At 32.1% G+C, this 18,137-nt stretch overlaps 1 protein-coding gene across 1 annotated transcript; it reads right to left on the bottom strand.

The window, feature by feature from the left end:
• Positions 1–1,943: 1,943 nt before the first annotated feature.
• LOC107473440 (cytochrome P450 94A2) lies at positions 1,944–3,724 on the bottom strand. The gene has a single exon (XM_016092993.3). It carries the CDS (start codon positions 3,640–3,642, stop codon positions 2,101–2,103), a length of 1,542 nt encoding a protein of 513 aa, XP_015948479.1. The 5' UTR covers positions 3,643–3,724; the 3' UTR covers positions 1,944–2,100.
• Positions 3,725–18,137: the final 14,413 nt, after the last annotated feature.

The raw sequence follows: 18,137 nt of genomic DNA, 5'->3' as shown, positions 1-18,137 counted from the left end.
CGGGTTGGCGGGCTGGCGGGCTAAGCCCACCAAAGCTCCTCTCTTTTTTTTTTTTACTATTAACTACTAAGTAATATATATAATTTCACAACCATATTAATAAATTTATAATTTCTAATGGCATAAAAAATTATATTTTTTATATTCACAAACATTAAAGTCTTTGTAATTATAAATATCTAATAAATATAATTATAAACCAAATTTTCATTCAAAATATAAGTATAAATATTTTCTCCAAAGCAAAATAAACATAATCCAAAACATAATTATAAATATTGTCTCCAAAATAACATAAACATAATTTAAAACACTCAATTTTTATCTTCATACTCTTGTAAGTTAGGTTGGGGGAAGTTAGGTTATAGGAAAAAAATTGCAAAAATACCCCTCACTAAAAAAAACCTTAGCCCGGCGGGGAAGCCCGCCCCGCCCCGCCAAAGCCCGCCAAAACCCGCGGTTTAAGCGGTGCGGGTTAGGCGGGTTTTTGCTATTTGGCGATCCCGATTTTCCAGCCCAGCCCGCCTTTTTTGGCGGGTTACGCGGGCCGGCCCGGCGGGTTTAGGCCCGTTTGCCACCCCTACATGGTATAGGTAAAAAGTTTCCTATAAATAGACAACTATATTCCGGATCCCAACATGCATAAAAAGGGAAAGTAGTTGGAAGAGAAAGAGAGTACTCCAAGTTGTGGTGACAGCCTGACAGGTGAGCGTTCAATATCAATGAGATAGGGTAGTACAGGCTTTCTTCTCTTTGGCAACAGTTTTCACCTTTTTCTTCAATAACTTGTAATGACGCCGTTGGATACATTTTAACTTTAACGCTCCAAAACTAAATAAATATCATTAAGAGCTAATTATATAAAAGTTGAGTTTTAAATTATTGTTTAACAATATATATAAAAAAGAGACATTTTGATTATATTATCAAAGTTTTAAAATATAAAATATAAAAAATTAATTTTTAAATTATATGTTATTATTTAAATTATTATTTTAGTTTTTAAATTTGTAATTAGATATTCTGAAGACTAATCATATTTTATAATAACAAAATATAATTATACCAACAATTATATTATGTATACATAAAAAATAATTATTTGTACACAATAAATTTTGAAATACCAATATATATACAAATTCATAGTAAATAATGTAAGCATAATATTTTTATTATAATAATTATTATGTTATATATATTTTATTTCTATTATCAAAATTTTTTGAATCTATCATTGATTAACACTTGAAATTATTCAACTTATTGAATTAAGTCACGATCTAACTTTCAATATTTAAGTAAGAAAATTAAAAATATAAAAAAATAAAAAAAAATTAATAAGAAAAGTATTTCAGTAGACAAGTATTTATATAAATAGCTTATATTTTTACTCTAATCCAAAATTTTCTTCCCTATTTATAATCATTCCCTTTTTAAATAAACAGTTGTAATTTATTCTAATTAGTTCAGATTGAATATCCAAATATTTAATAACATATTTTTCCTATTATATTTATTTAAATTCTTTAGATAATTTTAAATTATTTTTTATATTTCTATACATATATACTCTTTTAAAATGTTTTATGATTTTCTATAATATTTTAGGATCTTTCAAAATCTTCTGAAAATTTTTAAAACTTATAAAATTATCTAGAGCTTACTCAAATATTTTAAAATTTTTCTAATTTTTTTATTCAAATACAGTTAAAATTAATATTTTAAAATTTACTTAGAGACCATAACTTGTCATTCCAAAAAATATACATTAATACTATTCCATTTAATTTTAATAAATAATTTTTTAATTAAATTTAATTTTAAAACACATAAAGCATAATTAAAATAACCAAAATATATTTTTATGTACATATAAAAAATCAGTTATTAAAATTATAAGAGTTGGTCGAATACAACTCGACTTGATCAACCCACAAAAGTAATAAAAATCTCTTCAAAAGGTTTTTTTAGTTTCGTAAATAACACATGAAACTACTAAATTAAAGATCAAACTACATATTACAGCAGGAGACAATTCAGGCATGTAATTACAGGAAACAGAAATGATACAGAGAATATATCTATTTACTTGTGTGGTTATCTTCGCTTCTCTATCTTCACTGGGAACCCACCTTTCATCAGCGACGTAAGGTATCCAGTATACTCCGGCACCACCCCTTCCGCCACCGCCGGAACCACCCTAAACTCCCTTAAGATCCCCGCCACCACTCTCTTCATCTGCAAAAACGCCATCTCCTTCCCCAAACACACCCTAGGCCCGGCCTGAAACACTGTATAACTATACGGATCAACTCCAACAAAAGCCCACTTCCCCTCCCCATCCCGCCTCAACCACCTTTCGGGCCTGAAATCGGCCCAATCCGCGCCCCATATCCTCTCACTCCTTCCCATCGCAAAGATATGGTACGCCAGACGTGTCCCTTTCTTCACAAAAGTACCATCAGGTAAAACGTCGTCGTTTGCAGCCTCTTTCGTATCCACAGGCACCGGCGGGTACAATCTCATGCTCTCGCACAACGCGGCGTGAGTATACACCATGTCCTTTAGCTCCTCGTAAACGGAGGAACCATCTACGTGGTTCTTCTGGATAATTTCACTAACCACCTCTTCCTCCACGTGCGGATGGCTAGCAAGAAGCCAGAAGAACCACGTGAGCGCTGCGGAAGTAGTGTCCCTCCCAGCGAGAATGAAGCTGATGACTATGTCCGTTACAAACGACTCGTCGTTTTGTCCGGAAACCAAGAACCGCGACAATAGATCCACGGATTGCAGCGTTTTCTTCTCTTCAAGCTCTCGCTTCTTCTCCTCTACGATCTTCTTTGCTAAGCCTCTCACCTCCGACACTGCGGTTCGGAGCCTATTTTCGGAACCTATGTTTAGGATTTTCTTTATCTTCCATACCAGCGGCACCGCTGAATTGAACCTCTCGCTGCAGATTCTTGTTGCGTCGTCGAAGGCCTTGGCGAAGGTGGTTGTTGGAAGCGATGGGAGGAGGTATTCGGGATCGTAACCGAAAGCGATCTTACATATGTTATCGAAGGCGAAGCGTTGGAGGATATCTTGTAAGTCACATGTATTTGTTGCATTAGTGTTGGTATGATTACACGTGGCAGATAAGATTGGGATGAGGCGGTTGGAGAGTTCGGCGTCTACAACGGTTTCGACGAAGTTGCGGAGGGATCTTGTGTTAAACTCGTGGCTGGAGAGCTGGCGCTGGAACTTCCAGTTGTCGCCGTCGGAGTTGAAGATGCCGTCACCGAGGAAGTCGCCGAGGGCGCGGTTAAGGGTGGGACCTTTTTGGTAGGTTGGGAAATTGGACTTGAGGATGTGGTGGACGATGGCGGGGTCGGCGGTGAAGATCTGGCGGGAGCCAAGGGAGCGGCGGAGGGTAAAGGTGGAGGAGGACGGAGAGGAGAGGAGGATGTCGGAGATCCAGTGGATGCGGCGGTGTTTGTTGGCGGCGATGGCAAAGATGGAGCCAATTATAGGGTAGGCTTTAGGAATATTGGTGTTTGGTGGAACTCTTTTGGGTGTTGAAGATGAAGAGAGTGTTGTGGCTAAGAACCAAGTGAGAGTTGCAAGAAAGAGAAGGAAGTAAGCTATGGGAAGAAGCTCCATGTTTTCTGGTTTAGAAGGTTCTGCAATTGCTTTCTTATTGGTGTGTTTTCTTTCATGTTTCGCTTGCTGCAATATTTATAGTGTTGTGCGTCAAAGAGAATTGGTTTTGTGATTTTCCTTTTTCTTGTAATGATATCATATGCATATACTATTTTTTGAACCAAACAAAATTTTCAAAATTTTATTTTTTGTTCTAGAAAGTCTTTTAACATATACCAAAATACCCAAAATTACCATTCATGACTCATCATGAGTTATGAATATTTTAAGACTTCACTTTATGCATGTAAAAAAAATGGTGAAAATTCAATTACAGTTGATTTCATGTGAAATTAATTTCTAAAAATTATTAAATAATTTAATTGATTTCACTAAATTTTCATCTAACAGGTCTTAGATATTAAATTCACGTGGACTTCACCTGAATTTTTAACAAAAACAAATTAGATTTCGACTTAGGCATATTGCATTCATAAGATATACGTGAATTAACGAGAAGTTGGTATTATAAATCCTGAACTGATACTACTCTGGTCATGGCCCAAAATTGATATTGATTTAGATATTATTTGGTGATTAATTAATTTTTTATATTTATTTTGTATTTAAGGTAATATTAATCAGTTTTTATTATTTTCGCTAAAAATATTTGGTTCTCCGTTTATTTATGATATCAACATAATTAAGGATAAGCAATAAAGAGAATATATCATAAATAAAAGTATATAGAAATTACAATCTAATTTCTTCATTTTTCTGTTTTATATCTATTTAATCACAATATAATCGAGATATTAAAAGGTTAAATGACTTTTTTTAAATATTTTTATTATATGTAATTCATAAAAAAAATTATTTTTAAATTTAAATTCAAGACTCTTTTATTAAATTATTAATTATTTATCATTTCAATTAATTTAATTTTTAATAATTTTATATATATTTAATAAAAAAATATTAATTAATAAACACGCTTAAGTTTGTGTCTATTAACAAAATTTTTTAATCCAATGTTTTATTTTTTGCGTTATAAAGTTGTAGATACGTAAATGCTTACGAAGTAGTACTTACGTGTCGGTTTCTCTTAACATGAGAAGCATGATTTTCAGACCATTATTTGTTACTATTTTGAATTGACTGCTGTTATAGAAAATACATCTTTTTAATTTTTTTAATTAAAAAAAATAAAGTGTAGTCATTTATTATTAATTTTATTAATAAAATAAAAATATTAAAAATTAAAAATTATATTTTATTTTTTTAATTATTAAGAAAATGAGAAGATCCATTTTCGCTGTTATATACTTATATATACGTATGTCATTAATTACTTCATTTACTTGCTCCTGCTGTATGAAATCTTATTTTATTAGAACTTTGAAATTATCAAGTTCATTTTTATACGATTGGTTTATTATGTTATGCAGATTTAATTTATTTGGCTTTAATATATTAGATTCCGCCTAGAAGAAATATTTACTTAAATAATGCTCCATAACTAAAATATTATTCATAATAAATAAAAATATATAATTAATAATATTTTAAAAATTTTAAAAATTCTTATATTTTTTTTTTAAAAAAATTTCAAATCACCTCAACACATTTTATAAAAAATAAAAACATTTTAATTTTGATCCGTCTCTATTTATTAAAAGAAGTCTGCAATACATACAGGTCTTTTTGGCATACAAGTTCATACAAGTTAGTTCAAACACAATAAAAACAACCCTCAGTTAGATTGCGTGTAAACACGCGGTTCTTATTAGATGTATTGATTAGTAACATAAGTTAAAGTTAGTTAGAAATTAAATTAGTTGTACCAGTTAATTAGAATTAGGGCTCAATTAGTCACAGGCTTGATCAACTTCATTATAGTGCATGTATATAAACCCTCAACGGGGAAGATCAATAATAGATTCCACTTTTTCCTTCTTTCTGTTCAATATGGTATCAGAGCAAACCCTTCTTGAACCTTCCGTAACCGTCCACACACTCTCTCTCTCTCTTCATCTCCCTCTCCTCTCTGTCATGTCTGCATCTTCTTTCCTCGATCTTCTTCTTTCTTCCTCTCTTCTTGGCTCACACGATAGAGATTGATGAGATCTTACTTGTTTCATCCTTATTCTTGAATCGAAACAGCAATTTCTAATCAATGAGCCTCGAAAAAAAGACATTCATCGTGTGTATTCATGGAGCCTTCCGCTTCACTGTCTTTGGCTGCTTCTTCAACTTCATCCATGACGATCGATCCATACAATTTCTCTTCGGTTGATCAACTAGGTTTGATCTTAGTCACTCAACAAATCAGTGAGGACAACTATCATTCCTGGAGCTGCGCTATACGAAAAGTCTTCAATGCCAAGAGAAAGCTTGATTTTATCACAGATTTTTTTTCTCAATCTGTGACTAATTGAGCTCTAATTCTAACTAATTGGTACAGTTAATTTAATTTCTAACTAACTTTAACTTATGCTACTAATCAATACATCTAATACTATTCAGACGAGAGAACATCGGACAATCCACTATTTTTAAGAATAAATTAGAGTTTTTATTTAAAATATTTTGAATTTCACATCTAAGTCTAAATCTACTTTGGTATTAAATATTATCTCAAAACAAAAAGTATTTATAAAAAAATAAAAATATAGAAAACATTCTAGAGTCTAGATAGTTGAAGAGAAACTTTTAAATATTATGAAAGCAAGACAGTTGTCACAGTAAATTTTAGAATGTTAGATTTAACAGTGTTTGTAGAGTTTTCTAGAATATTTGAGAATGCTCTAGATGGTTCTGAAATGTTCTAGAATGTCCTAGAAAGGTCTCGAAATACTCTAGAAAGTTCTAGAAGACTCTAGAAGGTCATAGAGTATTCTAGAAGAGTTTGGATGTATATGGGAGTATAAAGAATAGTATGGAAGAATTTAGAAGTATTTAGAAATTTTGTGGTATGATGGATATTTGTAATGAAGGTTCTAGATGATTAATCTAGACCGTTGATTAGATTTAATCCTAACTATCTATTGAGGAGGTAGATGACTATAAATAGGAGGTGAGAGTTAGTGTGAGTGATGTCTGAATCATTTGTAACAAACACTTGAATAATAAAGTGTTCTTTCCACCAAAGTTTCCTTTCTCTTGTGTCCTCTTGTATTCTTAGCTTTCTTGCTAAGTAGTGAGGGTTAGGCTGACTTGGTCTTAAGTCAAGAGGTTGAATAAGTTCGAGTACCGATACGGTAGCATTGGAGTGTGTCCAAGGCCGTGACACAGTGCTCCTGTTTTTGTTAATTAACTTCTTTTTATCAATATTAAAAATAAAAGTTAATTTCAAACTATCAAAATAAATTATATAGAGCAAAAGATATTCATTTGCAAAATTTCATCGTTGAAATGGACTTGAAGCTAATCTATCTTGCGTGTATGCTTGGATTGGCTTGGTATTTTACTTCCATTGAAATCGTCAACATGAGTTTTGACTTTTGATGCTGACAAATTAAACTCTTAATAATTTAGTATCTTGCCAAATTGTCTGATCAATGCAAGCAATTTATTTCGAAACTTAAAGCTGCAAAATAATATAGTACAATGAGATTGACTATGAAAGAAGTACAACTTTGTTAGATTATACTTAATGGTTCTCATTTATATTATAAATAGAATTTAATTTTAATATATCGTAAGTTTATATTATTTGTGTATAATAATATAATAGTTATAATTAATAAAGGTAATACGTGACTCAACTTAAATTACATTTTTATTTGTCAAAGATTAATATAAAATTACTATTTGGATACTAAGAGTTAGCATGACTCTATTTGTTATTATTTAAATTTTTTAAATAATGATGCAAAATATTTAGGAATTGTTTTAAATGTAAGATGTTTTCAATCCTTAGCTTTTGAGGAAGTTGAAAAAAGCGGGGTTCAGATAAAACAATACAGGGTTATGACCGGAATCACAAAATGATAGCTTTTGTGTTCCAACTCCTTTAATTTATTAGCAGCAAAAAACATTAGGGCTGAAAGATAGAGTAGGATTTAGATTTGATTTTAATTTAATTTATAGATTGAAAATATTTTTAAAATGATGAATAAATTTTTAAAATAGTTTTTGAGGTTAATGACATGTACATTAAAATTATTTATTTTATTTACGAATTAAGAATTTTTTAATTTTAACTCAATTCATATTGTTAAATTTTTAATCTGACCTTATCCAATTTTATATACAATAAAACTTTTTTTTCAACTAACTACAATATTTAATCATTCATATTTCATAGAGACACTAATAAAATAAAATTATAAATGCAAAATTAAATTTAAATTAAACTTGAAAGCAATAAAGTTATAATAAAATTTATGTTAAAATTACAGATAACATATACTTCACTATAAATTTATAGAAAGAAGAATACGGGGGTTTGAATAATTCTTATCTATTTCACGATATATATTGTAATATATTAGGATGTGGGTAGGTCGAATAGAATTTATTTTAAATTTGTATTTAATTTTATTTTTATGTAGATCGATTTATTCTATTCTTAATTTAATTCATTATAAATTGAATTGTCAATCTTATCTAATCGAATTAGATCAGATTAATTAAATATCCGTAAATAAAATTAGTATTATCAATCCTAATTAAGATTCACGTGATAGATATTAATTAAGTCTAATGGAACACAAATAATAATTAATGGCATAAAGAGTTTACTTCACTTTTCTTTTTTTAAATGATAAATATAAAAAATATGATAATATTTAAATAATGATGACAAAAAATCAGTGTAACAATTTAAAATTATTTTATTTAATATTTATTAATTATTAATAATTATATAATTTTAGATATAATAAATATATAAGTATAAATATTATATACATAAATTATGTAAGTTAAATAATTTTGGTTATAAATATGCATGCGTGCAAGTCAGCTATATGTCACGGTAAATTTTAGAAGGTTAGGCTGACTTGGTCTTAGCTCAAGAGGTTGAGTAAGTCCGAGTACCGGCACGGTAGCGTTGGAGTGTGTCCAAGGCCGTGACAATTTGGTATCAAAGTCAGGTTCGAGAGGGAGCACAAGTGGTTTGTGGGTATGGCTTCTAATATCACCATGGAGCATGCTGAGTCTCTAAGGGGAAGGGATGCTATTCCTTCTCAATGGGGAGGCAAGAAGGTCCGTTCTTCAAGTGAGCCTAGAGGTAAGGACTCTAACTTCTTAGAAGAAAGAGTTTCTATGTTGAAAAATGTTTTATCCTCTATGGATGAGTGGTTCCAAAGGATAGAACATGACAAAGAGACCCTTGAGGCTCACGTGTTAGGAGAACTAGATGCTTTCAAAGAAAGTATGCTCCAAATCGAAGAGAAGCTTGAGAATTCCTTGAAGCTATTTGAGGAAGTTCGAGTTTGGTTCGAGAAGGCAAAATCTCAACCAACCATTATAAGGGAAATGACAAAGATTGATCTCCCAAAGCCAAAGGAGTTCAAGGGCGTGAGGGACGCTCGCGAGGTGGAGAACTTCCTATGACAAATGGAGAGGTACTTTGAAGGCCAAGGGGTGGTAGAAAGAGGCAAGGAAGGTACGCACTGCAGCTCTCTACCTTTCTGATAATGCTACTTTATGGTGGAGGAGAAAGTGCAAAGATATGAAGAAGGATACTTGCAACATAGCCACATGGAAAGATTTCAAAAGGGAATTAAAGAGACAATTCTTTCCTGAGAATGTGGTTTATGAAGCGAGGAAGAAGTTGAGGGAGTTGAAGCACAAGAGTACTATTAGCGACTACGTAAAGGAGTTCACTACTCTCACGCTTCAAATCCCCAACTTAGCATCAAAGGATGCATTATTCTTCTTCATTGATGGACTCCAACATTGGGCAAAGCAAGAACTACAAAGAAGGAATGTTAAGGATGTTGATGAAGCCATCGTGGTGGCCGAATCACTCACTGAGTATCATAGGGGAGATTCTAAACCCAAGTCTTCCTCCAAACCTAGTTCTAATAAAGGTGGGGGAGACAAGGGGAAGAGTTTCTCAATCAAGAAAGAAGGAAAATACTTTTCAAAAAAAGAGTACGAGGAAAAGAAGAAGGCTTTCGTGCCCAAAGGAGGATGCTTCGTGTGCAAGGGATCACACCAAATGAAGGACTGCCCCAAGTTAGGGACTCTGGCATCTATCGCCGAGGAACGAGAGGCCCAAATTCAAGTAACTGAGTGTGTTGGATCCATCCAACACATAAATGCTGTGAAGGGCAAAGAGGCAAGTATTGCAGAAAAGAAAGGCTTGATGTATGTCAAAGCCTTTATCAATGAAAAACCTGTCATGGCTATGATCAACACTGGTGCTACACACAACTTCATCACGCTTGATGAAGCAAGGAGGCTTGGGTTGAAGATCACCGAAAAGAATGGTTAGTTCAAACCCGTGAATACCAACGGGTGAACCCCTTAAGGGAGTAGCAAAAGGGGTTGAGATGACTCTTGATTCTTGGAAGGGCCTTGTGAATTTCTCAGTAGCACCCATGGACGATTTTAAAATAGTCATCGGGCTCGATTTGCAAAGGAAGGCAAATATAATACCTATGCCATACTACGACGCAGTATGCATCATGGAGAAAGGTTCTCCATGCATGGTCCCTACAGTCTCTAAAGTTGGCAGACCACCGATACTGTCTGCTATGCAACTCAAGAAAGGGCTCTAGAAGGGAGAGATTACATATTTGGCTCTATTACAAGAGGAGTCAACATCCCAAAGAGAAGACGTTCCTCCCAAAATCAAGGAAGTCCTTAAAGAAAATAAAGATGTGATGCCTCCCGAGTTGTCAAAATAACTACCACCTAGGAGGAAGGTGGACCACAAGATTGAATACAAGTCAGGCAAGACTAATGTGGTAGCAGATGCGCTGAGTCACAAAGCTGAGTTGGCGGTTATTTCTATGGCTGAAGGAGATATTGTGCATACCATCAAGGAAGGGTTGCATCATGATCCATTAGCCAAGAAGTTGGTGGAGTTGGCTAGAGAAGGTAAGACCAAAAGATTTTGGTTAGAAAACGACCTTCTCTACACAAAAGGGAGAAGACTATACGTTCCTAAGTGGAAAAATCTGAGAAGAAAGTTGGTAAGAGAATGTCACGACACCAAGTGGGCTGGTCACCAAGGTCAATGAAGGACCTTGGCACTCATTGAATCTTCTTATTATTGGCCTCAAATGAGAGATAAAGTGGAGAAAGTGTTTCTCTAGATTTCATCTCTGCCTTACCGAAATTCGAGGGGTTTGGATCTATTCTCGTGGTAGTGGATCGATTTTCGAAGTATGCTACCTTTATACCCGCCCCTACCAACTGCACTGCAGAGGAGGCATCATGACTATTCTTCAAGAATGTGGTGAAATATTGGGGATTGCCTAAGAGCATCATTAGTGATCGAAATCCACGCTTCACAGGACGACTATGGACAGAGCTGTTCAAACTCCTTGGGTCGGAGCTTCATTTTTCAACAAGCTTCCATCCTCAAACCGATGGGCAGACTGAGAGAGTGAATGCCTTACTCGAGTGTTACTTGAGGCATTTTGTAAGCGCTAATCAAAAAAATTGGACAAAACTCCTCGACATTGCTCAGTTCTCATATAATTTGCAAAGGAGTGAGTTTACAGGGAAGAGTCCGTTCAAGATTGTGACTGGACAACAACCGTTTACACCTCACTCTCTTCCTTCCCCTTACTCAGGGAAGAGTCCTGGAGCTTATCATATGATTAAGTCTTGGGAAGAACAAGCAGATGTCAATCGTTCTTACCTCGACAAAGCTGCAAAAAGGATGAAGAAATGGGCAAATAAGAAGAGGAGGCATGCAAGCTATCAAGTGGGAGACAAGATAATGATTAAACTTCTTCCACAACAATTCAAAGCCTTTCGCAAGGTTCATAAGGGCTTAATCCACAAATACAAATGGCCATTTGAGATCATTGGACGTGTTGGAGAGGTTGCTTACAAAGTACAACTCCCTCCCTCTATGAAGATCCACCCAGTCTTCTATGTGAGTATGCTTAAACTATATCATGAAGACCAAGATGAACCGAGTAGAGGTGACTCGAGTCGTGCTCCGCCTGTGGTGATTAGATCCTTTGATAAAGAAATCGAAGAGATCTTAGCTAATCGCGTCGTACGACGAAGAGGAGTACCACCAAGTATCCAATACTTGATCAAGTGGAAAGGACTCCCGATAACCGAAGCAAGCTGGGAAACTCGTGAAGATCTGTGACAATTCCAATAACACCTATAGCGCTATCATGAACAGAACGCGACGAGGACGTCTGCGCATTAGGTGGAGGAGAATGTCACGGTAAATTTTAGAAGGTTAGGCTGACTTGGTCTTAGCTCAAGAGGTTGAGTAAGTCCGAGTGGCGGCACGGTAGCGTTGGAGTGTGTCCAAGGCCGTGACATACAGACTAATATATATTACACACGAAATGAAAATTAGCAAACTAATATTTAGTCTTTATATATATATATATAGTTATATATTAAACAAATGTTGTAATAATATTCTTTAAATTTTAAAATAGATAAAAAATGAATAAATAGTAAATAAAACTTATATGTTGATTTAATTACAATAGAGTTGAGGTGTATAAATAATTGAATTAATTTTTATATACAAATAATATTATTTATTAATAAAACATTTTCAATAGAAAATTAGTATACAGATTAAATTAATTTAAAGTTCTTGCATATTGATATCGTAAAAAACCTGATATAACTATAATTCTAAAATATATTTATATAATTTTTTTGGGATCATTAATATAAAATTAAATTTAAAGTCGTTTGACTAATTTAAGAATTTTTTTTATCTATACCCGTATTTATTAAATATGGTATTCCTGCTTATATAATAAGTATTTAATATTTTAAAAATACTAATCTATGTTTACAAGAATAATTGTCATTAGTTTCTCTTGTGTGGGAAAAATGGAATTAGTTTCTTGCCTAGCCATTTCTGTGTCAGCAATTTTTTTCTGCATTTTCAATAACCTTTGGTTTCTACTCTGTGAAATGGAAGTAATGTTCATTTCGTGTGTGGTGTGGCTAATTAAAGTGGCCCTCATGGCCACATGCATATTTCTAAAAATATTTTTCTTGGAGCATATTTTAATAAGTAATGTTTTCACATATTTATTTTTTCAGTAGAGGAATAATTAGGTCTTTAAAATTTTTTATTTTAAATTAATTAGTCCTTAAAAAAATAAAATATTAATTTAATTTTTTACGATAATAAATAGTAGATATATTATGTTTCTATATTAATTTATCATGTAAAATTTAAGTGTGATACTTATATATATTGTTAATTACTGTAACATATCTATTTATAAAAGATTGTTATATCGATAACAATTTTTGAAGCGAAACTTTATTTATACGATTTGTAATAAATAGAAAACAGTGATTGATAAATATTATATGAAAACTCAAAAGATAATAAATGTTTTATTATTCAAAATTATATCATTTTTATGTTCATATAACAGTAACAGAATACGCATTACTATAGATAATGAAATACATAGATAATTTCATTTTGTCTCATATTATTCATTGACATGTCCACTCTTTACTATCGTAGAAGAATTAATTAGTACTATTTTTCTCAAAAACTAATTAATCCTAAATCAAAATTTTTGAAGATCTAATTCTTACTCTACTCTTATTTCTTCAAGAGAAACCCTTCACAGTTCCATCTACGCAATCAATTATGTTTGTTGAGAAATTTTTATATATGTCGACAGGTTATTTACTTTTTTCTTTTATTTATTGTTTAACATATTGGGCTTATTTGAGCATTATTATCAATTATGTTTAGGTAAAATAAGATAAAAATATTTTTTTTGTTCATTTATTATGTGAAAAATATTTTTTTAAAGAAAAAAATACCTTTTAAAAAAAGATGTAAATGATAACTTTTTTAAAAAAGATATTTTTTATATTTTTTTAGTGTTTTTACTTTTACTATTAGAAATTTATCAAACACATTAAAAGATTAATAAAATATTTTTTATCAATTTAATGACACCTAAACAAATACACTGTATATTACACATAAATGAAAGGGAGTCAGACACACATTTTCACATTAAATTCACATTATCGTCATATCATGTGTCAAATAATAAATAGTATAGAATTAAATGAGCTTTAAAATATATACGAATTTCTATTTGTTCTACCCCGGCCCAATTGGCCCTGTGTTCGAGTCTACCAACCCGATGGGTTGGAGAGATCCAAACCAGAAGGCGATCCAGGTATCATTGCCCCTCCCACCTGACACCTGACACCTGAAGAAGGAAGCTTTTCAGAAGGTGGGCCTTCCAATGTGGGGCCCGCCCTAGAATCGACTATATAAGGGGAGGGCCCTACCCCTCCTCAAAGGTACGTCACCTAACCTTCACTTTTTCTGCCACCTGGTATGAATTCTGACTTGAGTGTCGGAGTCTCTTTTGCAGGTGATTGCCCCTCTAATCACTCCATCAACCCGGAAAATCGTGAAACTCCATTCCTCTCCCTTCAACGTTAGCCCAGAAGGTCCAATCACGCACGAGCGACCCGAATTTAGGTCTCCTATCACCTCCGCATACACAACACTTCTGACCCGTTCAGTAGCCGACCGACCTAACACTCTTCTTTCCATAAAAATTTTACAAAAAACTAATTTAAGATTATATTCTTGAGATTTTGGTAAATTTAAAAGAAAAAATTAAGAAATTATTAGAATTTATTATTTAGTCATTAATTTAATTTTTTTAATCTAGATATTTTAGTTTAGTAATCTAATAACTTACTTTATCTCATACTTTTAGATATCAATAGTTAACTAATGACAAAAAATAATAAATTCTTCTCTAGCATTTTTTAATTTAAAATTCAGAGTAAATATTTAGATAAATTTTAAAAAAATTACAGATAAGATATTTTGATTCTTTTAATAAATTTTTATTATTTAAAATTTTTTTAAATTGTTTTAATTTGATTAGACAAATTACTATATATGTAGACCAATAACACTCTATTATTGAGTGACTATGTATACGAGGTTGGGGAGCCCATGACGACTCATCAGGAGAGCAACGTCAATATGGGACCTGGCTAGCAGCTTTTCACGTAGCTAAGGGCTAAGCTTCCAATTCTCCTATGCAATTTATTAGATGGTTCCTTGAATATAATAACTTTCTTGCTACATATATAATTGATGTTTTACCCTTTTTTTTTTCTATTGTCATTTTTTTAAGAATAAAATGATAATATTGTTAGAGTACTACTCTTTTAAATTAACTTTGCATGGTTGGTTGAGTGATTAGCTCATTTATCCGTTTAAATAAGTATTGAAAATTTAAATCTTATCTTATGTATGCAATAATTTATTAATCAGAAAAAACCCTGAAATAAAATTTCAATCCGCAAATGTTTCACCCGATTTTGTTCTTTCGACCTCGATAAGAAGTGTCGACTAAACTTATATCAACGATCTCAATTCAAGAAACATATACGATTTTTTATGAGTTGTTCTTAGAATTTAGAAATTGTGTCCAAAAAAATGTAAAAAATAATAATTTTAGAATGCAAGAAATAAGATAGAACAAGTACAAGAAAATAAAGAATTAAAAATTACAATATTGTATTAAGAATTAAGTACGATTTTAGTCTTTGAGGTATATGTCGAAAATATTTTTCATTTTCAACGTTTTTTTGCATACAAAATCATCCCTAACGTTTAAAACCAAATTTTAAAATTGTCATTTTTACTTAAATATTAAAATTTTGGACTAAATTATCCATAATAAAATATTATAAAAAAAGAAAAAGAGAGTGTTTCTATTACTGCAAAGGAGGAACGGAAGAAGAAGAAGAAATGTCCACGATCCACCTTCCGCCGCTACTTCCGTACAATTTCAGTGGTCCCTAAGGTAAAGACGATTTTAAAATCAAGTTAAATCTTATGCACGATTTTGTATGTAAAAAAGGCTTGAAACGAAAAAAATTTTCAATTTATATCTTAAGGACTAAAATTGTATTTAACCCTTGTATTAAAATGTGTAGAAATTAACAAATGCTTGAATGAAAATGGCAAAATTTAAATACCATAAATGAAAGACGAAATTGAAATTACTAAACAAAAAAAATAGAGTTTCCCAAAACTTACATGAATTCGTGAATCATATTTTCATATTTTAGTGTGACTAGAAATTTTAAGAGTGAGTAAATATACGAATAAATAAAAATTCTCCTAATTTATTAAAATTAATCCTATTTATAAAAAAAAATTTCTAAACTAATTAATATAACTTTAGATTTTAAATAAATTTATATTTTAAATAATTTTAAACCTCAAATAAATTTAAACTTTAAATAATTTTAAATTTTAAAATAATTTTAAATCTCAAATAAAATTAGATATTGACAAATATAAAATAATTCGACTATTAAATTTAACTCATTTTTATTTTCTTCTATCATAATGTATGATCTTTAACTTTGATTTAAATTTTTTCTAATGTCCACTATTATTACCAAATTTTTGAAAAACAACAACAAATATATTCTTAACCTGCTAAATTGAAAAATAACGTTACAAACAAAGAGCACTACTCCTTTCGATTTAAAATATTTGTTGTTTTCGAATTTTAATACTATATATAATACTCTTAAAAATATCGAAAGTTAAAATTAATGAATATCATTTTGAAATTGAAAGAAAATTATATTAGCAACGAACACTCACCTACTAGCTAGATGGGCTACTACAGAATGATTGAGGGTCCTTTCAGAAATTTAGAGGAAATGACAAATAGGTTCCTGACCTTTTGTTCTGTGGATATTGTTGTCTTTAAACATTTGAAAATATTTTTAAATTTCCGACCTTCACAAATCTTGGACGGATAAATCTCTCCATTCAATTGCCTTCGTTAGACCCAACGAAAAAGTCTGACGTGACTCCCGTTCTAATAACGTGGCATGACAGATTGACACGTGGACTATTGACTGAAAGGCTAATTTCAAAAATTAGACAATTAAGTCCCTACACCACTAAACTACGTCGATTTGCTTTTGCCCTAATCCTTAAATTGGTTTCTGGAGGCTAGTGGTGAGGAGCTCTACTTGCATCAACTATGGCTGCTAATGGAGCATCATCAACATCAAGAACAAGCCGCAGGAGAGTAAGAGAAGAAAATTCTGCTTCAAACTCAGATCCTTGTGTTGTGCAGGATGAAGACCTGAAGAACGATTTCGCCCCGAGATACTTCTATGGAGTTTATGCAATAATGTATATGTCGAGGACGATTAGCAACCCAAACAGAGTCTTCTTGGGTTGCCCATTCTATAAGGTAAGATAAAAAATTTGGAAATTTTGTTCTGACTTAAATGGTTTTATGTAGTACATAATTTTGGGAATTTTGATAGGAAAAGTAACCCATTGCAAGTTTTTTGTTTGGGTCGATGAACATCTTGCTAGAATTGGAAGCAATGGTTGCATCTTTGATAAAAGACCTTTGGTTGAGAAAAAGGTAGAAGTTGTTGAAGAGGAAAAGGGATTTGATCATAGGATGGCTGTTCTAGAGGAGAAGGTTACTGCAAGAAAAAAAAATCCATTAGCTTGTTGTGTTGGTATAATTGTATGTACTGCTGTTGTTGCTTTTTATGTATGTAGTGCCTGAGAAATGAATTCTAGAAAGTAGAATAGAAAAATGGGTTGATCCAGGTTTTTGTTGTGTATTGAAACATGCAGTTTAGGCAATTTATGTATCCTATTATCTATCTAAATGCAATTCAAGTTATGAAATTAGTAGGTTGTTGAAGTTATGTTGTCAATATCTAAAGAAGCATTGAATGATTGAAGAAAGTAGGCATAAAAGTTGTATAGATAAACACATAACATAGATTGAAAGTTATATAAACATATTTACTACAGTCAAATTTTCTAAAAGCTGCCCAAAAAGAACAAATTTGTTAAAATGTATAGTATTATGAAGCTTAACATCACAAAAGTAAGCTTCAAAATACCTAACAAGTTTGCAACGGTTTATAAAATTCTAAGAGCTTCTCCAAAAAAATCAAACCTCCCAAAAAAAATATTGTTGCCACAGTCAAATTTCCTAAATGCTATTACAAGGTATAGTAGGATGCCCAAGATGTCATATTTCTTCACTTCTTTGGATTGATGGAGGGTGGATTAGGAATGAATTTGAACAGTCTTGTTGTTGCTGTGCTTGCTGCTGTCAATGTCTCCTTGGTAGCTGCTGTACTTGGTCCTAGCCTGACTTGAGCTGGTTGTGGGTCAGGTGGAGCACCTTGTGGTTGAGGATGTGCTGGTGCAGGCTGACTTGGAGGTGAGAGTGAACTGGGGCGAAGTGGAGCAGGTGGCCTGAATATCTTCTACTTGGACCTCATTTTTTAAATTTTTGGTTGATCTATTTGGTAGGTTGTGGATA

This window comes from Arachis duranensis, chromosome 2 (assembly GCF_000817695.3).
Source record: "Arachis duranensis cultivar V14167 chromosome 2, aradu.V14167.gnm2.J7QH, whole genome shotgun sequence".
Taxonomy (NCBI): domain Eukaryota; kingdom Viridiplantae; phylum Streptophyta; class Magnoliopsida; order Fabales; family Fabaceae; genus Arachis; species Arachis duranensis.
This window is presented reverse-complemented; position numbering and strand designations above follow the sequence as displayed.